We start from the raw sequence: 27,634 nt of genomic DNA on the forward strand, positions 1-27,634 counted from the left end.
TTCCCCGGATCCCCTTAAAGACCTGGTGTGAAGCTGGATTACTTTCCCCTCTGTCAGCCTGTCCACACACATGTAGACCTGGTCCTTAGATCATTTTTGCTGCTCAACTCTAGACCTCTTGAATGCCAACTAATCTAATCCTTAAGGATTTATCTGAAAATAGATTAGTTGAGAAGATGCTTAAAAGTTTAAAAAAATGCTATTAGTGAAATCTATGTAACTACCCAAGTTACACATTTTGTAAATACCTACAGTTATGGGCCAAATTGTTCCCGTACCCCCCAAATTCATATGTTGAAGTCGTAGCCACCACCCAGACCCTTAATATGTGGCTGTATTTGGAGATGGGGCCTTTAAAGAGGTGATTAAGTTAAAATGAGCCCATTTGGGTTGGCCTAATCCAATCTGGCGTAAGAGGAAATTCGGACATAGATGGGGAGGACCCCCACAGAGGAAAGATCATCTGCAAGCCACAGGAAAGACCTCAGGAGAAACTAAACCTACCAACACCTTGATCTGGGCCTTCTATCCCCCAGCATTGTGAGAAAAGAAATTCCCACTGTTGAGGCCACACAGTCTGCATTGTTATGGCAGCCGAACAAGCTCATAGAGTATGCTTTCCTTATGCACTGAATATCTAGATGGACACCCAAGAAACTGATGCGACCACCTCCGGGGACAGGGACTGGTGGCAAAGGCAGAGATACGTCCGCCTTAGGATTTCGAACCATGTGACTCCCAGAATGCTTCACTGTTACCCTCCCTTTCCACGCATGCAGACATTGTTGACCAAGGTGTGGGAAACCGGCATTTTCATGTACTTCTGCTACATGTCTATCAAGAGAGAAGGGTTGGAATAGTTGTTAGGTATCCATACAGCTAATAAATGAGGGGCGGCCTACTATAATGTAAATACTTCCAGACATATTTAGAGAGAAGGGCAAGTCGCAGAATAATGGGCACACTTTTGATTTTAAAAAACAAAGCAAGTCCCTTTAAGAAAAACAAAACAAAAAATATATAATATACAGCAATCTGTAAACGGTGGATTCCTATTTTATTTTTTGGATGGAGGATTTGTTTTTTGGGGGGAGGAGTAATTTTAAATAATAAAAACTTGAGCTCTCGAACCTGAGAATATGAAGAGATTTAATTTTCCCAAATCAAAAATGTTAAAATGTTTTCCTTAGAGCCAAATTGTTATGTTAGGAAATAAGACTTTCAAAAGCTTAGCTTACTGTAATGACACTCTTTTTTAAAAACAAAACATGTCTTAATAGGAGGGGAGAGGGAGAGAAATAGAAACATCAATGAGTCACTGATGGGCTGCCTCCTGCACGCCCCCCACTGGGGATCGAGCCCTCAACCTGGGCATTTCCCCTGACCTGGAATCAAACCGAGACCTCCTGGATCCTAGGCCGACACTCAATGGCTGATCTATTTGGTTTCTCAAAATGCACCCCGCCCCAAACATGTCCTTTGATAACCCACCGCTCCACAGCCAGGCCCACCTTCACTGGCGCACAGTCGGGGCACTGGTTCGCCTCCGGAGGATGGAATCGGCACGAATGTGCAGCATCCGGACACACCCACAAAGACCGCAATTTGCTTTATCAGTAAGTGGTCACTGCGGCAAGATGAAAAATCTCAAGAGCAAATCACTAAACAGTGTTCAGTAAGAGAGAAGCCAATAAATACATGACCAAATAAAGATGTCTTCTCTTACCCTCACACAAAGTGCAATCCTTCTTTGCATTTCCTCTAAAAATGGTAAAGTTGGCTTCTGGGGTTGGGGGGCAGCCAACGTGTGGCACACAAATGGTGAGCGATTACTGGGTGAGATCAATTCGGCTGTGTAAAATGAAAATGTGGACACAAATAATTTGAAAGAGAACAAAGAAGCAAATCACTGCAGCACAAATGCATTCGATTTTAATCTTTAATATCTAACATTATTGCTTTAGGAAACTTTCCCCTTGAACCAGGAATAGATGCTAATTACATAAAAATATACATATATAAAAAGCAGTTCTCCATTTTCCCAGGAAAAGAACAATAATTTCTAGAATATTCAAGTGTTTTGTTTTAATCATAAGTAAAGTCAAAGTCTTGGTCAACTCATTTATTAGCTCTGTAACTTACATGTTTAAATTAAACATTAGACAACCGTTACAATTTATAAATGTAAGGTGCCATTATTGAGTAAATAGATTCTTCTGTGAGTGAATGTGTCCCTTCTCCCACCCACTTATGAAGCAGCAATATGGTTAATTTTATGAGTACAAGATCCACTGCTGCAAATGCTAATTCTCCTCTCCCCTGTTTGTGTGTGTGAGAGTTGGTTAGGACGCACGGGAACCTCTCTGGCCATCAACAGCAAGAGGAGCTAGGCTTGGGCTTCCGGTGCAGGCTGACGGTGTCTGTCTGAATCAAGTGATCCGACCTATCCTCGGTGGCAAGCACTCTTCGAACTGCTTCCTCAAAGGCCGCTGCGACGTTTGTGGCATCTTTTGCACTTGTTTCAAAGTAAGGGTAGTCGCCGTTCTCCCTGCACCAGGCTTGGGCTTCTTCTGCAGACACCTGCCGTTCACTTATGTCAACCTTGTTACCCAAAATCACAAAAGGAAAGCTTTCGGGCTCTTTTACATCTGCATAATATATGAATTCTTTCTTCCAGTTACTCAGGTTCTGGAAGCTTTGAGAATCATCAACACTGAAAGTGAGCAGGCAACAGTCAGAACCTCTGTAAAAGGGCGTCCTCAGGCTTCTGAATCTCTCTTGACCAGCCGTGTCCCAAATCTGCATGGTAACAAAATGTCCATCTACCTCTAACTCTTTATTTAAAAATTCCACACCTATTGTATGGAAGAGCTGGGTATCAAACTTATTAGTCACATATCTGTTCATTAGAGAACTCTTCCCAACTCCACCATCTCCAAGGAGAATTACTTTGAAAAGTGATGATTTTCCTGCCATTATTAATCTCAAGATCTTTGACTTCAGAACCCTGTAAAATAAAAAGGTGCCATTACATTCCTTTAGACCTGTACACTGCTCTACATGATTCTATGAATATCAGCATTTAAGGGAAATAAACACAGAGCTCCAATTCCTTTCTGCACAGACAATACCTAACAGCAGAGCTGTCATTTATGAAGCACTCAACGATGCGCCAGGCACTGCCCTACCATTACTCCCTGCAACAGCTGGTGGGGGTTCAGTCTCGCCCTTCCTTGGGCCTCAGCTGACTGAAGCTGGCACTCAAGGCCAAGTCTGACCCCAAACACCTTGCTTTCAACCGTTTCTCTCTACTCTCAATAGCCCTGCCACCATCTGTTAGGCATGCAGTAGGAGACTGAAGTAGGCAAATATGCATGACAACTTCAAAGGGCCCTTTGGTGACACAGTGACAGTGTTCACCGAAGGCTTTTCCTCTCCTGCCAGGGTTTTCTCCACGATCCCTGCTTCTTCTCTTCCAATGCTATCACCATAGGAGCTGGTAACTGGGAAACCAGAGACAGAAGCTGACTGATTTGGCAGTGAACAAAAATAAGCCAACCACTGAGTAAATGAATTCTATTCTCTTCATCGGAAACACTACCTTGAGTCTGCCAAAATTACTGTCAGCAGCAATGGAATTTTAAATATAGTATTGTAATCTAGCACATTCTACCCACAAGACTTATTTGGGCAGTTCCAACTTAACAAGGGTGAGCCTGTGCGTTACTTGTGTGTTGAGGGGGGAATGAAGTAACCCTTAAATAAAAACGTGGTGCTATGCGTACCCCTTAGGGGAAACCGTGGCACGATTAAAACCTTCCTACACTATAGGCACTAGCCTGTCGGGGTGGGATTTCAGATGCTCATTTATAGAAGATTCCTTCTAAGTGCTGCCCCTATTTAAGCTTCTGTTTTAATTCTTTATTATGGAAAAATTTAAACATACACAAAATTTCTGAATGGGAATAATATGATACCCATAAGACCCTAAATCTAGCTTCACCAATTGTCGACTAATGGCAAATCCTAGTTCCTCCATAACTCCCCATTCTCCCTTCTCCTCAGTTATTTTGAATCAAATTATATCACTTAATCTGTAAATACTTCAGCATTAAGTGGCTGTTAGTATATTAAAATTTGTAAAAGACAACCTTTAGAGTAGCACTAACGGGACTTTCTGCAATGGTGGAGATGTCCTCCATCTGCAGCATCCCATATGGCAGCCACTAGCCACAGGTGGTACTGAGCACTTGGCATATGGCTGGGGAGAGTGAGAAACTGAATTTTAAATTGTATTTAACTAATTTGAATAGCCATATTTACAGAGCCAATAGCTATTTTGGACAGCACAGCTCTAGAACAAAAATGGAAATTTAACACGATCCTCTCAATGGGAAGGTAATTAAGACATGAACAATAATTGTGATATTACTTGGATGAATTTGCAGAATCATATTATCTGGCTATCTCCCAGTTATATGTAAATGTGACCCACTGTAATGTAATGGAACACTTCCTCTAACATGCAAGAATTCTGTATTTCCAACTATATGCTAAAACCTGTAGCAACTTGTCCCTAACTCCAACTAGCTCTTTTAAATTACCACTATAGTAATTACTGCTATAATTAATACAATTTAAATTGGCCCACAAAAGTCTGAGGCAATCAAGATGCATACCTCTCGGAGACTTCTGACTGCCAATGGATCACGCTGTCCAATGCCCAGGCTAAATTACTGTTAAAGAGGAAATTCAAACAATCTCAAGCCTCTTAATTTCCTGACATATGTAAAGATGTGCTAAATCGGTTCCTTTGCTAATTCTTAGCAATCTTGCTTAAACAACTTCGAGTTACAGAAAAAGATGTAACAAAACCAAAAAAGCACACCAACTATTTTGACTTAGGGAAAAGTATCTGTCAAATACCCCCTCCTTAACATTCTTCAGTAGTTCTCCACAGATTCAAGTCTAAATCCAATTTTTAAGGCAAGACACTTGGCCCTGCTCCCCATTCTTGGCTTCAGTCATTCGGAAAAGCACCGTCAGATGGAACTGAAATTCAATTCCACTTCCCAGCTCACACACCCTCCCGTGCCTTTGCCCTGGCACATACTGTTCCCTCTGCTGGTGATCCCACCCCGTTTCACCTAACTTACCACTGGGCCCTCAGAACCACTCAGCATGGTCACCAACACTGGAAACCTTCCCCAGCAGCCCCTGTCCCAAGGCTGTTCCTTTCACACAATGTTTAAGCTACATGAACACAAAAGTTCCCTGTTGTGTTAGGAGAGTGGAACAGATGTGCATAATTATAATCTATCATTTATCCCAGTATTTTACTAGGTCTCTAATTGTCTTACCAGACACAAAGTTTTATTGTACAGCACTGTTAGAATCTCTACATCAAATTATAACCCAGATAATGCAATTTAACAACCTCCACTCAGATGACTGGTTGCATACATCCCCCAAATTTAAGTCTTAGAAGATCCTTAGCATTTGTCATTTATAATTTTATCAGGACACGTTGACAGTTCTTTTCTTTTTTCATAATAATGTGGGATTTCCTAGTTTGTGCCATTATTCTGATCAAACAAATTTGGGGAATGCTAGACCCACACACCAGGAAATGGGGTACAATATTTACATTTCCCATCTGTAATCTGGGGCCTCCCAGATATACTATTTGGAAGTATGTTGGCATTTGCTAAAACTACTAATAATACACACATCTCTCTGATTCTAACTGTAGAACTATATATAAACATACATGGTGATACCGGTAATTGTATAAATCATCTCATTTCCCAAGGACATCTAACAAAAACTAACAAAAACTAACTTCATGCAATCTATACATTAACATAACCATAATAGGCTTACAGATATTTTAAGTTTCCTTTTTCTTTTCTAAAAACAGTGAAATCCTTTGAAACTTCTTGAGTATAAGCTGAATGAATAAAGGTATCCTGCTATGTTATTTTCAGAACTTACCTTAAAATGTAATGTCAAGTCTTTTATAACCCACACTTTGGAATGTTTGCCCAAAGGCAATAATCTTCACCAAGATTAAAACACGATTTTAGCAATTCAGCTAAATGCTATAAGGAAATCTGAATAAGAAAAACATACTACACAGGTCATAAATCTCACCTTAGTTGTTCAGTTCAAGCATCATCATCTGCAAAGAAAAAAATTAGCACATCTTAGCAATGTAAATTCAATTTTTTTTTCATAATTTTAAGAGTAAACACATTAAAATGTGAAAGAAATATCTGACTTCTATTAGCGCTAAATTCTTAATTTAAAAATAAAATCACACCTGAAAGCTTCCCATGACCTTTTCAGACTAAAAAAAGTCCTACATTCAAATACTACACTTTAATCAGTTTTTTCGAGAAGTCGTTCACCTGCCCACCCTTCTTTTCTAAGTTTCACACTCAGATAGCTATAAAATTTTGTTAAAATGAAATAAATGTAAAATATATAATTCACTCAACATTTTCCCAAATTTTGAGGGCTTAGAATAATCATATTCCAGAGAATAAAATAAAGCTAACATAAACAAGGAAAAAAGAAGGACCACGAGAGAGAGGGGCACCAATGGGACACAGGAAAAGTTGGTCTACGACAGCAAAGAGTATTGTGAAGCTTCTTTCTGGGCAGCCAAGGCCAAGGTGAAAACTTTCTTGGTACCAAATAAAAGCTCACTGTGGTAAAGGAGAACTGGTCCTGGTGTCAAAGGCCAAGAACACAGACCCATAGGCATGCTACTTGACATCCTGAAGCTCACAGGACAACAGTGACAACTGTACCTACCTCTCAGACTCGGGAAAATTCACTCAGACCCAACAACAGGGGGGAAGCGATTCACCACTGCGCCAGGCTCATCATAGGAATGCAGGAAGTTTCTGTGGAATGAATACAAGAAGTCTTTACTGGCAGTATTACAGAAAGGCTTCTATTATGGCCATTTCTTCAGTGAAATTTCAGTAAGAGTTATGGGCAGAAAAATGAGAGAATTATGCAGGCAGACAACAGGAAGCCAGGATCCTAGACCTAGAGATCAAATTCAATGGGAAGGTTTCCCAGTGACGAATGAGGAGCTGTGCTAGTACTAGCCTTGCTCTGTCTACACCAATGGTTTTAAGCCCCTTATCCCCCTTAAAGCGAAGGACATTTTTGTGGGACTTACATATAGCAGTCTTTAACTTATAAATTCAATCAATGAAAAAAATGAGACACTTCAAAACCTTGACATTTTGGAGTTAAGGATAAAATAGTATAATCCAGGCATACCTCAGAGATACTGAGGGCTCAGTTCCAAACCACCATAATAAAGCAAATATCACAATAGATAAGTCACATGAAATTTTTTTTTGTTTCCCAGTACATGTAAGTTATGTTTACACTATACTGTAGTCTATTAAGTGTGCAATAGCACTATGTCTAAAAAACAATGTACATACCTTAAGTAAAAAATACTTCATTGCTAAAAAATGGTAACTATTTTCTGAGCCTTCAGCGAGTCATAATCTTTTTGCTAGTGGTTGCCGCAAACCTTCCACTTGTAAAAAACTGCAATGTCTTCAAAGTGCAATAAAGTAAAGGGCAATAAAATGAGGTATGATTATAATAACAACAACAATGCCAACACTGACTGAGCCCTGTAAGCCATTTACTCTGCTTCACTGCATTTACTCCTCACAAGTCTCTATCCCTATAATGCAGGTAAGGACAGTGACTCAGAGAGGTTACATACCTTGGTCAAGGTCACACAGCTAGTAAAATGTGGAAATGGGGTACGAATGTGGCAGGCTACTCTAAACCCCAGCACTTAACCCACTAGGCTCAGCTGCCTTGCATTTATTTCTAGGGTTTTCCTGTTGCTGTCACAGATATAATAAAAATAAGCAGTTGAATGGTAAGAATCTTTCAACTGCTCACTTTATTTCAAGATCTGCACAAAATAAAGGTAACCTGACAGAACTAACAGTATTCAATCCACTTGTAGTATAAAGCACATCTGAATGTGCCTGAGTTTTATGAGTTTTAATAGCTTAAACATGTTTTTTTCCTTCCTTTTTTTTTTTTATAAATCCTCACCCAAGGATATTTTTTCCATTGCTTTTCAGAAAGAGTGGAAGGGGGGGAGAAACATCGATGTGAGAGAGACACATCAATTGGTTGCCTCCCACACGCACCCCACATGCCCCAACTGGGGCCAGAGATTGAGCCTACAGCCGAGGTATGTGCCCTTGGCGGGAATTGATCGAACCCAGGGCCCTTCAGTCCTCGGGCCAACGCTCCAACCGCTGAGGCAGACAGGGTAGAGCAGCTTAAACATGTTTTAAATGAAACTTCAAGCTAATGTTTGCAACTCTAAAGAACCACCCCAGAAGCCTAGCATTCAGTGGAGCGGGTGGGAAAAGTTTTTCAACAAGCATTTAGTGAATGCCTACTGTGCCAGATGTAGAGGATGCAAGCCACACCAGTCTCACTGGGAGTTAGAGAGGTGACAATCCACACACAAATCCATGCCATTACAACTGTGGTAAGTCCTACAAATGAGAGTCTGTACTTGGGATAGAATACAGCCATTCATATTCAACCAAAAACCAAGGAACAACTTCAACAGTGCAGCATCTGCCCAGCGTCTCCCCTGGTGAGCGATGCGCTGGGTGAACCTGAGACTCCCCTCAGTCAGACCCAGGCCCCTTGCGTGAGCATCTCAGGAGTAGCTCAGAGCTGTGCGTGACTCCAGCCATCAGGGGGATGTGAATTTCATACACTATGACTCTAACACAGCCAGCTACTTCACCCGCCACTGGGTTAAAGGAAAGGCAGCAACTTCCAGCGCCAGAGGAAAACTGGCTGTGTCAACAGAGTCAGTGAGAGACCATACACCGGTTTCCAGTGCGGGCTGTTCGAAGGCAATGTCTCAATGATCACCAAGCTCGGCTTCCACTACAGGTAGATTTGACCTAGGGCAAATGGGTTTGACAACAAGCTAAGCTCACCAGGAGCAGAAAACTGTGAAAAGAGGGGAGGAGAGGGGGCAAGGGAGAGGGACCAGTCCAGGCCAAGGCTGTGCCAATGCAGCCTGGCATGCAGTCGAGAGTCCAAAGTAGGCTTGAAACCTGGAGTCCAGAGAGAGACGAGAGCTGTATGCAGATGGGACTGGAGAGACAGGCCTGGAGCAGGCAGGGCCTTAGATGCCAAGGAAAGATTTCTGGAAATGACTAAATGCTTAGCTGGAGACAAAGGACTTTAGAAACATACTGTTGAGTGATAAACCCAAATAGTAGGCACACTGTGATCACACTATGTAAAAGCTTAAAGATTAATATTAAAGTCTACAAGAAAGCCCAGAATAATCAATACCGAGTTCAATCTTCAAAGTTCTGATTTGGTTGCAAAGTCATACTTTTTTTAAATATCAAAAGTATATAAAAATGAATCAAAAGCTTCATTTTCACTTAAAGTCTAGCTTGACTGAATGCTGCAATTAAGTGAAGTAGAAATCATCTTTTAAATTTTCTTTAAACACTGCTATCCACCAGACCTCAAGGACAAATGCTTCCTAAATTTTTCTATAACTCTGATTATATTCAAAATAACTCAGTATGACACCAAAAAATACAAGCAACAAAACAAAAAATATATTGAACTTCACCAAAATTAAAAACATTAAGAACTTTTGTGCCTAAAAGGCACAAAAAAAAGGACACTATCAAAAAAGTGAAAAGCCCTGGCCAGTTTTGCTCAGTGGTCAGAGCGTTGGACCAAGGACTGAAGGGCCCTGGGGTCGATTCTGGCCAAGGGCACGTACCTCAGTTGCAGGCCCAATCTCTGGCTGGTTGGTGCGTGTGCGCAGGAGGCAACCAACTGATGTGTCTCTCTCACATCGATGTTGTTTCTCTCTCTTCCTCCTTCCCTCTCTCCCTTCCACATTCTCTGGGGGGAAAAAAAAAGTGAAAAGACAACAGACAGAATGGGAGAAGATATTTGGAAACCAAATATCTGATAAGGGACTTATATCCAGAATATATAAAGAACTCTTACAACTCATCAATAAAAAAACCAAATAACCTAACTTAAAAATGAGAAAAATGGTCAACATCAAGAGCCAGTAGAGAAATGCAGATGAAAACTTCGCACACACTAGGATGGCTAGAATAAAAAAGATAGACCATAACAAGTGTTGAAGAGGCTATGGAGAAACTGTAACCCTCATACACTGCTGATGGGAATGTAAACTGGTGCAATCATAATGAGTAACAGTCTGGTGGTTCCCCCAAAAAATTAAACATAGAGCTACCATATGACCCAGCAATTCCTCTCTTAGGCATATACCTAAGAGAAATGAAAACATACATCCAACATAAAAACTTGTATGTGTATGTTTATAGCAGCATTATTCATAACAGCCCCAAAGCAGAAACAATCCAAATGTCCATCAACTGATGACTGGATAATAAAATAGGCATATCTATACAATGGAAAATTAATCAGCCATAAAAAGGAATGAAGTACTGATACATACAACATGGGTAAACCCCAAATACATTATAATAAGTGAATGAAGCCAGACATAAAAGGCCACATATTATATGATTCCATTCATATGAAATGTTCAGAATAGGCAAATCCATAGACAGAAAATAGATCTGTGCTTTCAGGGAATGATGGGAGAGGTAAATGGGGAGTGACTGCTAATGACTACAGGGTTTCTTTTGAGGGGGGAAAGGTGAAAATATTCTGGAATTAAAGAGTGGTGAAAGTTCACAATTTTGTGAATACACAGAAAACCACCAAATTGTATTAAAAGGATGAATTTTATGGTGAGTTATATAAAGAATAGATATATATTTATAGATACACACACATACCAGGGCCTCAGGTCTTACTAGCAACAAGACCCTAAAATTAGATTTATAGAGCCACAAACCTCCTCCTTGTGCCTGCAGTAGTGTCCTTTTAAATAAACCAGTTACAAGCACAATAGATACTATTTTAGGATTACAGTACCACGTGCTGGCACCAACACATGTATATGGCACACACTAATCTCAATAGGAAGCTGGATAAATAGATCACTGGCAAAAAGGAAAATGAACCATGTTTTTGGCAGATACCTCAAAACTAAAGGAAAAAAGAGAGTATTGTATGTCAACCCTTTCCTTTTTATAATACTATTTTTCCAACTCTTCCATTGTGGACTTTTATCTTGCACCATCAGTTGTATATGGATAGTTTATCAGTAGTAGCCTTTTCTCTGGCCTTCTCCAGCCCCTTGATGGTTCCCAAAGCCATATACCACAATAAACTAAGAGGGAGTCAGACCCAAGTATGGAGAATATAAATTTCTAACAGGAATGTTTAATTAAAGATAGACATTTTTATTGGTCATGGATCTAATTGTCTCCATTCTTACAGATAACTAAACCCATTTATTTCTTCATTATTTTTATTATACAGGATTTTGAGCATGGTATTCAAAGAGCTATCCAACCTCGCTTACAAGCCTGTCCCAATTATATCCCTACAAGTCACCATCCTCAAACCTATTACAGGCATTTACTGTCCAGCCTTTGCTCAGACCCATATCCTAACCTGAAGGCCCCTCCCTACACCTGGACAGCTACAAAAATCCTGGTCATCCAAAGGCCTAGTGCAGATCTCTCATCTAAGAAGCCTTCTATGCCTCCCCTGTCTAATCTTTCTCTTCACTCTAATCATTTCCACCTCTATTACAGCTCCCATTCACTTATGCTCTAACCAGTCAATTGTGTATGAATCTGCTCAACTCCCTGAGAGAGACACATAACACCTAATGCCATCATTCATTTGTCTTATTTTTGTTCTTTCTGCATCTTATACAAAGCTTTACATATGGTGAGGTACCAAAGAAATGCTAAAACTGAGAACAAAGTAATTACTTCCTCCTTTATTCTTACTCTATTCTTATTTTTCTACTTGTATTTTCCCTACTTACAATTCTTTGTTTCTCTAATCAATCAGTTCTTCCCCAATTCTGTTTTTGAAGTTTATTAAAATGTGTGGGAAGGGACAAAAACATTGATTTTTACTTACAAGTCTAATGAGAAAACCACTTTAAAATAAGTACTACTGTCTGCAACAGGGAGCTGGTGGTTGAAAAAATGACATTCCTCTAACACCAAACGGAGAGTAGGCTGGGTTTGTACACTGATTTTCTCAAAATTTCAGAGTCTGAAACACATACTCTGTGACAACTTGACTAGTTCTCACTTCCAACACGAAAACTGAATTTATCATTCCAGGTTTAAATTTTGGAACAGATTTTTCCCCCCAAAATCATACATTCCTTTTGCATTCACCTTCAATGTCCTAGTTAGAGGCAAACCACTTATTTAATTTCACAGCTTGAGAAACTGAGGCTCAAGGAAACTAACCATGGAAACTAACCAAAGAAACTAACCAATGGATAATTTCAAAATTATTTCTATTTTCACTAGAGCTGTATTTGTTTCCTTATAGTATCTTAATATAGGTGTATCTCACTTAGCCTAATTAGCTCTACTCTTCCTGGTTGTCTTGATGAAATGTATGAACAAGAAACAAGTCAAGGAAGTCATTAAGTCTATCTCTACCGCAAGAAGTTGGCCAGGGGCAAAAAAGAAAGAACTAAGCAAAATACAATAGAAATAGACCAACTTGGAGGCATAACTTGCCAGATGAAATAAATTATCTAGTCAATCACTGAGCATTACCTCACAGAGAACTAGAAGGAAAAAACTAAGTCAAACCACACTATCACATCAGAGCAGCTCAACCTATTTAAAGAACTCATTTCAATAAATCTCTTTTCTGAAGATGAGTCATCTAATTAAACTTTTAAGAAATACATACTCAGGATTTTGCTTAAAACAAGGCACATCTGTAGTTGGGTATACTAACTAATCATTAACAATTGTGGTGAGAGTGGGAAGGGAGAAGAGAAAAACACAGATTTGGTCAAGGAACTAAATCTTCTTAAACCATCTTGAAAGTGTAGAGCAGCGACATCTGACAGAACTTTTTCTTCTGTATCTGCGCTGTCCAATACAGTAGTCACTAACCACATGTGGCTACTGAGCACTTAAAATGTGGCTGGCCCAACTGAGGAACTGAATTTTTAATTTTATTTCATTTCAGTTAGTCTACATTTAAATTGCTACATGAGTACTGTATTGGATAGTGTGTGCACAGAGTGTGCTTACCTGGGAATCCATGAACAAGCTGCAAGGGGGAAATGCACCTAGAATCACGTGAAATAAGGATGAGTGCATGGATGGAAGCACGTGAGCTTCAGTTTTCCTCTGGAAAAAGTAAAAAAGGTTTCATCAGGTTCTTGAAGGAATTTGGACCTCAAGAAATGATCGGCACATGTCTGCATCATTCATATATTATGTGTGATCCATTTGTGTAACTCATAACACTCTCAAGACTTTCATCTTTATTTGGCATCACTATTTGCCATTTTCTCCTTCACTCTTGAGATGTTGTTAATATTATGACCATGAACTGTGATGGTTCAGTGGACAGGCTTATGGGAAACTGCTAATCCTGGAAGTGAAGATGTTTTATTTGTTGTGTTTAATGAGGCCCTTAAAAGAAGTAAGCATAAATGTATCTACCTATATTAAGACACTGACCCATAAAAGGCACTTAAAGTGCTTTACAAGAAAGAAAAGAGTGGGGCAGTTTAAGGTTTCATCTTGGGAGACGGAATTAAAATGCAAAGAAACAGATGCACATCACAAGATAGGGATACAGTAGTGGGAAGAAGGCTGGTTATTTCAGGAAGAATGCATTATAAAAGAACTGAATTTGAATATGCACGTTAGAACAATACATTAAAGGAGCTAAACAAATTAAACATGATCTGCAATGATCTGCTGTTAACTTAAGGAAACAAGGATTCTGACTCCTCTCAAGTTAGATAAGAAACCAGGTGTCTTTTTTTTTTTGAAACCGGGTGTCTTCCATTTGGAGCAGAAAAGTGTAAGGGCTGGAGAACTTCCAAATAAACTCAGGGAACAGTTAGTATACAAACACTGCCCATGAGCCATGAAGCCAAAGCAAAGTGGAACTTCTTGCTGTTAGAGATATTAAGTAAGGGAAGTAGAAATTTCCCAAGCAGATATATTTCAAGAGGACAGCTATATGTCTGGCACATAGGACTCAGCTAGATTAAAGGCCCCCATGCTACAGGGAAGTTGTCACCAGATCAAAATGAGAAGAACGTAAGAGTGCTGCAGGTAGCTTTCCAGAAAGTTCACTTCATCCCACTTCTCCATCAATGATGCCCATTTGCCTCCACCAAGGTAATGAAGCTGACTTTGCTTACAAAGAAACTTTCCAAGCTTAAACTTACTGTGCCATTGCTACCCATTTCACATCTATGCCTGATCAACCCTCCTCCACTCTGCTCACCACACATAGGCTCCCAAATTCATCCCACCACTGCTAATATGCAGAAGTCCCCAGACAACTCCTAATGGCCAAGCCAAAGGCTTTTCCTCAGTCCTCAGTTAAATCGCCTAAGGCATATGCACCCTTAAAGTGAGTAAAGAGAAAAGTGCTTCTCTTAGGACTGCACAGTGTATGCTTCTAGGAAACACCCTCATGGTTAACCAGGGTCCCCACCCGAGGCCCACCTAGTAGAGAGTGAATTCTCTCAGATGTAGCCATGTGTCTGGATGTGCATGACATAAACTCTCAAAAGGGTACTCAGGCATTTTTTGTTTGTTTTTACAAAGTAAACAATGACTTTATTGTGAAATTATCATAGATGGAAAATTAAATTGAATATTTATCCTGTCCATTTCATTTTAAAACAATCTTACCTTTTTTTTGGTACCATGTATGTCGATGGCCTGGTTAGTGAAAATAAAGAAACCTATAATTTTGGGGTTGTTTTCATTTATATTTTATCATTGAATTCAAGACCATACCATAAAATGTATTGCCAACAACCACATCCCAAGTCCCTAAGTAAAAATTTTCTTCTGTTAATCCTCACCCGGGGATACTTTTTCCATTGATTTTTTTAGAGAGAGTGGAAGGGAGGGGGAGAGAGAAAAAAAATCTATGTGAGAGAGACACATCGATTGGTTGCCTCCCCCCGTGCACCCCAACCAGGGCCCGGATCGAGCCTGCAACAGAGGTAAGTGCCCTTGACGGGAATTGAACCCAGGAGGGCTGATGCTCTAACCACTTACCCAAATGGCTAGGGCAGTAAGTATTTTTTTAAACAAATAAGGCAATGAAGGCCCAAATGCGAAAGTATCTTGCAAAGTATCACACCTCTAGCTAGAAGCATAAGACCTTCCAGTCTTAGCCAGTACTCAGCCACAGCCTGGCAGTGACCTTGAAAATGCTTCCTACTTAATCGTCCATAAAACTACCCTTGACAACAGGTTCCAACGTCTCTCCCTTTCACCCCCTTAGCTTTCAGTAACCTAGGCAGCTCCCTTTTGTAACAAGCTCTTAACATTGGTGTATGACAAGGTTTGAAGCCTTTACCTCTTCCCAAACCATATCTTCCTGGCATATAAAACCCAGTGATTTCTAAACTAAAGTCCACCTCCACCCTCCCACCCCGTGGGGGCCAGACAAGAATTCCAACCCCTTTTATAGTATGTTCATCTGATACCCTGCTGGCAGTTCAAATTCAACATATCTAAAACCAAGGGAATTATTTTCCCCATTTCCAAAATCTCTTTCTTCTTCTGTCTTACCAACTTCATTCACCAACACAAGAAATGTGTCTACTTCCATACCTATTGCTATTGTCATGTTTGCTCAAATAACAAATGCTATGACTGGAATAACATCAGCTACCACTGTTTACTAAATATAGTCACACCTCAGTTCTCCAAGGTCTCCCATCTCAAACAACTGGGTTCTCTACCAAGTTGTTCACAGAAAAAAATGTCTGGGTTGTCTACCTGACAACTCTTTCTTTCATCATACTGATCTATCAGCATGACATAAAGCATCTCTCAGGCCACAAAGGAGAGAATTCACCAGTAGGAGTCAGTTTAGTTAAACCTCGCCTTGTTAACCCCTCAGGAAATTATGCTGTGAATATTTGTATGTATGTGTGTTTTGGTTTGGGGTTTTTTGTTTTGTTTTGTTTGCTTTTGCTGCTCGAAAAATGGATTAGCACAATTTTAACACATAAAGAGACCATCAAGAGTGCTAATGTAAACGGCAGGGCGTTGCTCAGCGGTAGAGCATCAACCTAGGATCCAGGTGATCAGGGTTCGATTCCCAGTCAGGGCACAGGCCGGGGTTGCGGGCTAGGCAGCCAATCAATGACTCTCTCATCATTGACGTTTCTATCTCTCTCTCCCCCTCCTTTCCTCTCTCTGAAATCAATAAAGATATATTTTTTTAAAAAGTGCTAATGTTGCTAAGGGTGTAAAAGAAACAATGATCACGGGAAATTAAAAAGGTAGAAAAACTGTTGTTGATTTGTAAAGTTAGCCTGGAACAGCATTTGGAAGTAAGCAATATGTGAAAAACCAAAGATGCTCCATGCTGACCTGAAAGACACACCCTGGAACAAGTGCTGCAAGTGATTCCTTTAAGGCTTGTTTGGGGGGGGGGGGGGGGGGTTGATAAATTTAAGAAGTGTTTGTTTATTGATTAAACCGTACATTAGACATGTACTATATATAAGAAAAGTTAAAACAGAATCATTTGGGGCCTAGAATGAATTAATTTACATTATTTCTAATAGGGGAAAAATGATTCGGTTTTCAAACAAACTGCTTCTTGAACAGCCTTCCGGAATGAATTAAGTTCAAGAACCAAGGTTCCACTGTATCTGGTAGACATATAGCACCTTCAAATCACCTGCAAGTTGGACACTATCACCCATGTTTTACAGATCAGTAAATGCAAGTTCAGAAAGATTAAACAACTTCCCCCAGTGTTATTAAACAGGGCAGGTCGAATATGTGTTACCTTCACTCCCACCAAATGAAAGGACTAAAAAATGTACAAACCCAAAAAGGACAACAAGGGGGAACTATAGATGAGAGACAGTAACAAAACTGTGAAGATGGAAAACAAATGGTCCACTACTGGCAAACTGAAGAGACGAGGAAACCTAACACACTTCTTGACACTTATTGAGACAGGCCAACCAAGGCTGAATGGAAGCACAGGGGTTTCTCTGAAAGGCAGGAGACCCCATGACCACCCCTCTGTACCCAGAGGCCTCTTTCTCCACCAGATCTATTTCCTAAACAAGTGTGAGCAGCAGAAAATGGGAATGAAACACTATGGCCAATGAGGGAAAGGGGATGATCAAGGGACAGTCTGCAGAGGAAACAGGAGCAGGGCAGGCTGCTTTCAATTTCTGAGGGAACCACAGAGGTGCTAGACATTTGCAGGACACCATGCAAACTGGCACTCAAGGGAGTTTGCAGTTTCAACATTAGATCATACCACATTCCTTTCAATGACATCATATCTTTGCAAAGCTGGTTTTCCAGGGTTGGTGTGATAAAAACTCAAGTACTGTGCAAATATGAATGTGGAACAGGATATGAGGGTGGCAACTGTTTGCTCCAAAATAACTATTTATGAAATTTTATTTAAGAAGACTGGAACTCAATCCAGAGAATGCTCTGCATTTACCAACGTATGGTCCTCAAGCAGCTCTTCTGTTCTGTTTTGACTTCCAACTAAACCATATATGTATTTTTAGGCATGTTCATCTAATCACTGCTCTGATTACACAAGCCTGAACCTGCAAAGACTAGAGCAGTCACCTTACAGCATACATAGCCCAGTGAGTTCTAACTTTTTAGAGCCTGTTATATCATTTAAACACTCCTCTATTAGAGTTTTCCATAGCAAGTTCTACAAACAAATCTGTAAGGTTTTTTATGAGGCTTCTCTCACGCTGATAACACAACCATTCTTATGAGAACTAACCTTCTAAAAACTACCTTAGCCTCTGTACCCAAAGCCTAATACAATGCATAAGAATTTGGAATTTCAGTTTGTTAGTTTACACTGCTCTGCTACCCTTCACACTTGGATAATGAATGTGGCCATGGAATGAATGTATTAAGTTGCGTCATACTGTTTCTCCATCCCTTGCCAAACAATAGCATACATTTGTAAGGCATCAGGCCTGGGACAAAAGTTAGGTCTGTGTCCAGACTCCCCAGGATGAATGAGCTGGGTTGAGGGAAGCCTCGACTGCCTGCTTCACTTCTACACTTCTTCCAAAACATATAGCCATCTCGCTCCACCCTATGCTGATCCAGCTGTTACTTTACTTACATTTATTTACATCTAATCATCCTCTCTATGTTCATAATAAGCAACAGCATTCTAAGACCTGGACCCACCATGGTCAAAAATAAAAAGTAATGGAATAATCCAGAATGTGGAAATACTCAGAGCTCAACTTCACAACATGTACAATATCAAAATGCACTTTGTAAAACAGATTTCTCCTCCAGGTTATGGAAGGAGCCCAGGTGCCCTCAGGCTCCCTAGTAAACACTGCCAGGGACGACTCCAGCCTCGCCTCCCCAGCACAAAGCAGCCAGACTTCCTCCACCTACACCCCAGAGTCTCCAATGGCTCCTCCCTCAGGTACTCTGACCTTTCATTTGCATCACAGCTTTCCAAACTCCCTGAGGCATTTTGTGAGCTCACCCCTCCCCGCCAAAGATACTTAATAAATAGTCTCTGTTGATGACCTACTTAATCACAAGCCCTATTTTCTTGTCCTTGGTTTTGACTAACAAATTTATTACCTAGCTAGCTTTCAAGTGAGACACATTTCAAACACAAACACACATACTTCCATTTGGCTATTTCCTCGTGCTGCTTAACCAGCAAATTGCCTGGGGCAGAACTACTTGGAAACCAATAATGTATCTGAGGTCTCTACTTGATGTCCTATAATCTCATAAAGAGAAATGTGGCCCAGCCAGTATGACTCAATTGATTGAGAGTCCTCCCAAGCACCAGGAGGTCGCTGGTTCAATCTGGGGTGGGGGCACATACTCAGGTTTTGGGTTCGATCCCCTATCAGGGTGCATGTGGGAGGAAACCGATCCATGTTTCTCACATCGATGTTTCTCTCTCCTTCTCCCCTACCTCTCTCTCAAAGCAATAAAAACATATTTTTAAAAAATGAAAGAAATGTGGTGACCTAATCTGGCCAGAGCAGCAAGCCAACTACAGATTGAGCAAATCTCCTCAGAGGCCAATGGATGTTCTTCCTGCACCAATTCCTCTTGACCCTTCCCAGAATAAAATCCCTCCAGTAAGAACAGAACACACATCCCTTTGTTAGATCCCATGAGTTAGCAATCATTTTAGGTGTATAATTTAGCATCGCCTCTACCCCACAGCAGACAACTCCTGATGAGAGGCAAAGAAATCTATTCATTAGCAAAGAACAGGCTGTTCATGAGCATGAGTCAAAAAGCAAAGCTACCCACAAAAGATGCCATGTTGAGTGCATGAATAACACTTTCACAGATTCCTAAAACAAGAGCCAGTCCTTTTTGACTCCTCAATCACTCCCAAAGTTCACCTAAAAGTTACACCTGCAACCAGAATGAAGCAGTACATATATTGAAGGGCCTAGTCTTAGACAGGCTGGAAAATGCAAGAAAAGAAAATGATGCAAAGGTTATTTAAAAATATTTTTTCATCATTTATTTCTTGATTTCAATGATAAAAATGCATAACTATTGTCTAAATTTTAAAACTTTTATGCTCAACAATAATGGCTATTCAATTTGATTCTTGTAAATATTCGCGTGGTCAAACTACAAAGCTATCAAAAGCACATCAACTTTTCCTCATTTCACCTAAGTCTGTGCGTTGTAAATACCATGATACAGTTATCTGTTTGTGGGTATGCACCCATTGTGTGTGTGTTTTTTAATCCTCACCAGAGGATATGTTTTTATTGATTTTTTGTTTTAGAGAGAGAGAGAAACATGGGTTGCCTCTGGTACACGCCCCAAATGGGGATCGAACCTGCAACCTTGGTACGTGCCCTGAGCAGAAATCAAACCAGCAACCTTTGTGGTGTACAGGAGGACTCTCCAACCAACTGAGCCACAAGGCGGGGGTGATGGTGGCGGTGGTGTGTGTGTGTTTAATGGCCCCTGGCCCCTGACCTTGAGCAGAACCTGATCTTATTATTGTGATTAGACTGTTAGCTCCCCTTCATATCAGCAGCATCTTTCTATCAGTGCACGACAGGCTACTCAGAAAATGCTTATTGACAACTGGAATAACACAGAAACCAAACTCCCTAAGTCTACTTCCAAAGGATCTGAATGGCTCTCAAGTTCCTTTTGTCACTTTTGCCTTAAAAAACTGGATTCTGTTATCAGAAATTATTTGCTCACTCCTTAATCTTTCAAATGAATGTATATGCCTCGTAGTCAAGGGAAATCTCTTCAAGTTCTCAAATTTCCCCTCTGCTTTTTCTTAAAATGATGGAGGTGTTCTAAATAGGAAAAGGCCACTGCATTTGAAAAACTACAGAAGTGCTGAAACATGAGCTCTCAAGTTACACAGACTGCTCTAAAGCAGGGTCTCTCGGCCCCTGCACTAGTGACATTTTGGGCCAGACAACTCTGTTGTGGGGCCTGCCCTGTGCACACTGTAGGATACTGAGCAGCATCCGTGGTCTCTATCCACTACATGCCAGCCGCACTCCCTCTCGGGTGTGAACCAAAAATGTCTGCAGACATTATCAAAGTCCCCAGTTGAGAACTACCACTCTAAACTCGCACAGGCCTGCTTTGAATTCTGGCTCTGCCCTGTGTGACCACGGGAAACAGGCCTAACCCTCCAATGTCTGAGCAAATTCCTCATCTGTTAAATGGAGCTAATAACACAGAAATGCTGGGAAAATGAAATGAAACGATGTATGTACAGGATTTACACACAGAACATCCAATGCCGCAGCGGCTGCCCAAGAAATGAGGGGAGACTAAAATGTAACCTCTAAAACCAAAGGAACCTATCTTCAGGCCTCCAGAGTAGTGTAGTGTAGATGGAAGACGTGGCTGATACAAAGAAATGAAAAGAGAAAAAGAGAATTTGGAAAAGAGAGAACAGCACTAAAGTATTTTCCTAATTTCCAAGAACCCGGGTTGGAATCAAAGCCAAGGATATTCTACTTAGTTTCACTGGTCCACTTTAACCTGACCAGTGATCAACCAAAAATATCCTCGCGTCACAAAACTCTCCAAAATAAATAAATCATCAAGCCAGAAACTTTCTAGTATAAGCAAGAGGAATTTACTACAATGTCCACACAAAAATAATGAAAGCACCAGACTGCCACACCAATGTCTTATGTTTGGAAATCTAAATAAGATACTGAGAGTTCTAGACAAGTAGTGATAACTTCAACATAAGCTTCTAAACAAGAACCTAAGAACAGTCTTCTTAAAAGTCCCTGACTGAGGCGTTCTGGGTTTCCTTCATGTCCACAGTTTAGCTCCACCAACCGTTTTGCCGTTTGTTAGTTTTTGAGATTACAGGTAGTTTAGGGATTTTCCATTACCACGGTGGCAGAGACTGAAAGACAAGTAAAAAAAAAAAAAATTCTTTTTAAATTTTTCAAAAATCAATCAAGTTCTGTCTATTGGTTTCATCAGGAATCTGAAATGCTATAAAAAGACTAGTCACATGACACTTTGGAAACCAGCAAAAGTCATTCCTCAAAAGAACCGTGGTCACGGGATGTGTCATCACTCTAAAAGAAACAACAAAACCGATACCTCCACCACGAATTGGTCAGCACTCAAATTCTCATCTTGTCTCTTTACATGTTAAGTTGGAGTAAAGTTAAGGAACCCGATTCTGAAACCTTAGCCTGTCTGAATCAGGTAACACCCCAACCCGCCTGCAGCCCCAGAACTGGCTTTACAATCCAAATTCCTCACCCGAGTGGTCACGACCCGTTCGCAAGGGATCACCTAGGGGACGCGGCACACGTCGCCCACATCGACTCGCGAGCGCCTTCGCTCTCTCCCCACGAACCACTGGGGGCAGGTCTGGTGTGGGGGGACCGGGGTGCGTGCCCCCGAGTGGCTGCGGGAGAGGCTGGGGCTTGCGGGTGTCCCGCGGGCTGTGTACGCCTCTCCCCGGGTGTGTGGGGACGGGAACCCTTCTTTCCTGCTGCGTCAGGCAGTGGGAGGCAGCGGGCAACCAGCCGGCCCCCTCCCGCGGCCGAGAGACCCGCGCAGGCCCCGCGCGTTCCCGGCCCCAGCCGCCCGAGGCCCAGACTGCTCTCCCGGCCCGTGCGCGCTCCGACCCAGACGCCAAGGCCCCCGGCCCCCCGGGGGAGTCCGCGCCCCGCTCACCTCGCCGTCACACCCAGGACGCCCGGGAGCCGCGGCCTGGCGTGGCCGGGAACACTGAGGGAGGCGAGAGGGTCGGGGACCCGCTGGCCGGACGCGAGGGCGAAGGCGCTGCCCGACTCGGACTCCGGTCGCTCCCGCCCAGCGCGGAGGGAACAACATGGCGACGGGCAGGGGCGGGGCCGGGGCGGGGCCAGGCCGCGGGAATGGGGGCGGGGCCTGGAGGCGCGGTTCGCCCCCGGCCGGCCCCCTCCTGGCCTGCCCGTCCTCGCGTAGTCGAGGTTTTCCTTCTTGGGGGGCTCTTCCTGTCCTCCCGCTGTGTTCCGGCGAGGCGGGGACGAGACGTAATCGTTACTTTTGAAAGTTTACGTACTGTGGGAATAAACAGATCGCCTGAGCACCATCACGGGATGCGAGTTCGATGAGAGAGCGAATGCGCGGAGAACAGATGGCGAGATCAAAACTGGAAAGAGCTGCGCCCCGGTCCGACGGCTCAGCCGGTTGGGGCGTGGGCGGTGCACCGAAGGCGGCCGGCCGGTCGGGGCACATGCCTCCGCTGCGGCTTGGGCCCCTGTAGGGGCCGATCGGGGTGCCTTGGGGAGGCAACCGACGATGTTTCATCTCACATCTCATGTGATGCTTCTTTCCCTCTCTCCCCCTCTCTCTCCCTCTCTCTCTCTCTTTCTCTCCCCTCTCTCTCTCTCCCCCTCCCTCCCTCTCTCTCTCTCCCTCCCCCTCCCTTCCTCTCTCTCTCTAAAAGTCTTTAATTGAAACATATTGGGTGACTATTAAAAAAAATTTTAATGAAACAGCTGTGATATTGTGGAATAACAGAAATTAGATTTAAATGTTTTCTTTATCTTGTTAAAATATTGCCTCCGTCATCTCTAAATAAAAAGCAGTAGTGGGAAAAGAAGGTATGGAAGGCACCTCTTAATCCTCACTTTATACAGGGTGGGGCAAAAGTAAGTTTACAGTTGTGAGTACAGGAAACAGCTTATTCTTGTATTATTATTTATTAATTTCTGTATTATTTTCCATACAAACAACTATAAACCTACTTTTGTCCCACCCTGTATATGGAGTTGAACAGGTGGGTCTTAACAATGCAAGCCTTGGAGACCAGAGGGGCTTTTAGTGACCTCTCAATATATTTTGTTTGGTAGATTTCGTTTGTTTCCCAGGAGAAAGCTCTCACTTTTATGACTTCCATAATTGTTAAATAACCTCTGGCTTCTTCAGAGAGTCATTTTCAAGGAATGAATCCAATGTAGTCTTTTCATTCAGCAATGGAAAGGTTATTTTTGAGTTTCTCACAAGTATAAAAGACAATTCTAGAATACTTGTGAAAATGGATATTTCCCCAAGAAAAAATGAGTAAAAGTTTATAAAATTCAAATCTGTTGAAAACAGGGAGGGGGAAGAGATATTCATTATCTAATTTTAAAACACATAATAATTAAAACTACATAACAAAACATATAAGAACATTTCAGTTAATTCTTCAAAAGAAAAAAATGTATACTGTCATGTACTTTGGACTAAATTGCAACCAAGCAATGCCCAGGGTCACTAAGGAAATGGTACCTGAAAATCGTATGTCACAATCATAAAGCAGTGATGGAATAGGAATTTATCTGCAACTGCTAATACCAACCAGCTATTAACAAGTGCTCTTACGGAACTATTGTATCTTGGCTTAAAGTAAGCCTTGTGTATGGTTGGCAAGCTGACACAAATTAGGTAGATGGTCTCTATCTCGCTCCATGAACTTGTTTACTGAAGAAAAGCATTTAAGAACTGATTCTGTTTGACTCCCTTCGTCTAATTAGGATTTTTCGTCTTTATATCCTGTAAACATCTAGTGCATCACTCATGGAGGAAAGAGATCAAGGTTGCCAGGCGTTAATGATTCCTTTTCTTAAATGACACCTACTCATTAGTATATGAGCACTGGGAGTTAATACCCCATTTCAAGCCAGAGTCTGAAAGACACCTCTGGTATCTCTGGTGAAAAGCTACAAGTGGGCCCCAGATTCAGGTATAATAAATACTTATAATTATTACAGGCATACCTCGTTTGAAGGAGCTTCACTTTATTGCACGTCACAAATGTTTTGTGCGTATGTGTGAGAGAGAGATAAATATACTGAAGGCAAGACTCCACCAGCAAAAGGATTACTACTCGCTGTAAGGCAATATTTGCTTTATTGCAGTGGTCTGGAACCGAACCCGCAGTATCTCTGACATATGCCACTGTACTTTTCGCATACAAGGAAAAACACAGAACTCAATAATAGGCAATTTGACCATTAAATGACAGACATATCTAAATAATCAGAAATTTGATACTTTTCCCAAGCCATTGGCCAAAATAAGAGATTTGTTCACAATACAGGGTGGGGCAAAATTAGGTTTACAGTTGTGAGCATGTAAAGCACAGAGTTTTTTATTTATTTATTTATTTATTTATTTATTTATTTATTTATTTATTTGAATGTCAGGAATCACTGGGAGAGTTTTATTCTGAGCTCCAGCGATGCGTATGCAGCTGAGAGCACTGCTGTGGGATGGAAAGGGAGTGGGGGAGGGACGGCGGGTTAGTGGACTGGAAGTGGGTAGGTCGGTGCTAGGTCCGAGCTGAGGATTCCCCTGCGTGACTCCATGGACGGCGTCCAGGAGCCCCTGCGCTGGGCATGCGATTCCAGCGCAGAGTGCAGGCCGTACCCCGGCCATCTGCTGCCATAGACATAGCACAGACTCATGGTACCCCGCTCTCACTTAGAGATGGAGCAGACGAGGCTCAGGGTGCTGAATGGGCTGCGCAAAGGAAAGAAGCTGGGCTGTGCTGCCACAGACACTCAGTTCTTCTGATTCTTCGTCTGGAACTCTGTCCTCCGGATATTTTAAATGGTTCAATCATGCATTAGGGAATACGGGAGTTATGACCCCAACATTTTCTAAATACTTCTGAACCCCTCCTCTACACAATTCTAAAGGCAGATCTAAAATACATTGGAGATCAGTATGTGTTCACAGTGGACCGTTTCCGCCCACTCACGTCCTGATTAAATCACCATTCCAACCTTTGGGCAAGAACTTCTCCAATTGTGCTGAGTGTTCCCGTTTCTTGCCTGAGGTCTTGGGCAAAACTTCCAGAGAAGCACAAATGACTCATTCTCTTCCCTTTCGTGGTGCTCTGTTGGTGCTTTCTCCCTTTGTCTTTGTTCCCTAGAATTCTTGGTTCTCTTCATCATGTCAACTGGGGAGGTTCAGACCCAGTCACTCCAAGACATGCCTCTGTGATAGGCCAATCGTTTTTTTTTATGCAGATTGTTTTTTATTAATTATTGTATTATTTCCCATAGGAACAACTGTAAACCTACTTTTGCCCCACCCTGTATTAGATAAATATTTTAATATATAGTGAAAAGTTATATAAGAAATGCTTCCTTCACCAAATTGGCATTTTCCTCCATATACTATTTGGTAACGTCCCTTTTCACTTAACAGTGTATGTTGTTACCTATCTTCACTCTGACTTTACCTTAAAATATAACATAATGGGTTTTGAGTTACTTCGCATGCTTTTCTCCCTTCTTAGTATAACTATACAAGAACATCTATGCAATACAGGGGTGGACAAAATTAGGTTAACAGTTGTAAGTACGCGAAACACAGTTTATTCTTGTATTATTATAATCATTACCTGCATGTCTTTTTCCATATGAACAACTGTAAACCTACTTTTGCCAACCTCCTATTTGTGTGTTTGTGTGGGTGTTTGTGTATATGAGTGTTTATTTAATAAAAAATAGAAAGCAACAAGGAAAATCAAAACAGTTGTATTGTTTGGGCAGCAGGATTCTGCATAATTTTTATTTAAATTTTAAATTTCATGTTATGATATTCTTTGGGGCATTAAGTAGAATTTTTTTTAATTTTTTCAATTACAGTTTACATTCAATATTATTTTGTATTATTTTCAGGTGTACAGCATAGTGGTCAGACAGTCATATACTTTACAAGTGTTCCCCCTGATATTTCATAAGAATTTATTTGAGCCGAACTGATAACATATGCTGGGGAGCGTGATCTCAAACGCTCCATAATGAAGCAGTTCTAAGCAATCTTTAGAAAGTTTCTGTGGCATCTGAAGGTAATCCTTGCCCTAGGGTACACTCGTTAGGGCAAGATAAAAATCCATTTATCTCAGCAACTCTTTCCGTCAGATAGAGACCTCCCAAACTCAGACTCATTCAAAACGTGTTGTTCAAATGTTGCTCTTCCTGCCTCCCGCTTGCCATGTGTCTGAGTACCCCATGCCCGTGAACAGCTTTCTTGACCTGGTGTAAGAGTTGGGACCACTATGGTGCTCACATAACTGATTTCTCATCCTCTCCTCTCCTCTCCTCAGCACCATCCACACAGGCAGAAATAATCCAAGCTGGTGCAGACTCCTGGACACAGCCAGGCTTGGGCTAAACTCAACCCCTGATTGGATTAAAGTGATAAAAATCCTTACCTTACCTGCTTAATAGAGGACAGCGGGAACCCTCTGTGGTGGAAAGTATGATCTGGAGCGTTTGTGTTTCATTTATACACAGTGTCCAGTAGGCAACAAAAACTGGGCATGTGAAGAGGCAACAGAAAGTAACTCCTAATCAGGAGGAAACAAAACTAGAATTTAAAATGCCGTGACAATGTGCATGTTGTAAAGTTTAACACTATCATTTAAAAGGGGGAAAATGTACAATCAACTCACCAGATGAAGAAAAAAATGTGTTCAGTAAAATTCAACACACGTTTGTGATAAATCATCTCAGCAAACCAGGAATAGAAGGAAAGTTCCTTAACCTCATAAAAAATAGCTACTAAAAACCTATACCAAACATCATTCTTAATAGTTAAAATCTCTAAGTACACATTTTAATACAAGAAAAAGATAAGTATGTCTGCTGTGACCACTCTTCAACATTGGAGATCCTACCACTCAGAAGTAAAATAAAAGACAAGTGTGAGGACTGCAAAAGGCGAGACAAAACTATTAAACACAGACGATGTGCTTGGAAATCCAAAGGACTCTATAGAAAACTAATTTTAAAAGTTTAACAAGGTGGCTTGCTGTAGACTGTTTTCCCCACCAAATTCCAGTGTTGAAATCCTACCCCCAGTGTGATGGTATCAGGAGGTGGGAGCCTTGGGGGTGATTGGGTCACGAGGGTGGGGCCTTC

General features: G+C 41.4%; 1 protein-coding gene across 5 annotated transcripts in view; it reads right to left on the reverse strand.

Annotated features, from left to right (window-relative positions):
- Positions 1-1,910: 1,910 nt before the first annotated feature.
- The window catches only part of RAB9A (RAB9A, member RAS oncogene family), a 47,750-nt gene continuing 22,026 nt past the window's right edge, over positions 1,911-27,634 (reverse strand). For 2 of the 5 annotated variants that reach the window (XM_081126150.1, XM_081126152.1), the window contains exons 2-4: positions 6,820-6,911; positions 6,154-6,181; positions 1,911-3,007 (exon numbers count right to left, since the gene is read on the reverse strand). In XM_081126150.1, coding sequence (XP_080982276.1) covers positions 2,371-2,976 — 606 coding nt within the window. In that variant the 5' untranslated portion in view covers positions 2,977-3,007; positions 6,154-6,181; positions 6,820-6,911 and the 3' untranslated portion in view covers positions 1,911-2,370. Of the gene's footprint in view, positions 3,008-6,153; positions 6,182-6,819; positions 6,912-13,244; positions 13,344-22,403; positions 22,570-22,773; positions 22,796-27,634 lie in introns of those variants that run through there. The other 3 variants (XM_081126149.1, XM_081126151.1, XM_081126148.1) reach the window with 3 other exon arrangements.

Source organism: Miniopterus schreibersii (genome assembly GCF_964146895.1).
Source record: "Miniopterus schreibersii genome assembly, chromosome: X".
In the NCBI taxonomy this organism is placed as follows: Eukaryota; Metazoa; Chordata; class Mammalia; order Chiroptera; family Miniopteridae; genus Miniopterus; species Miniopterus schreibersii.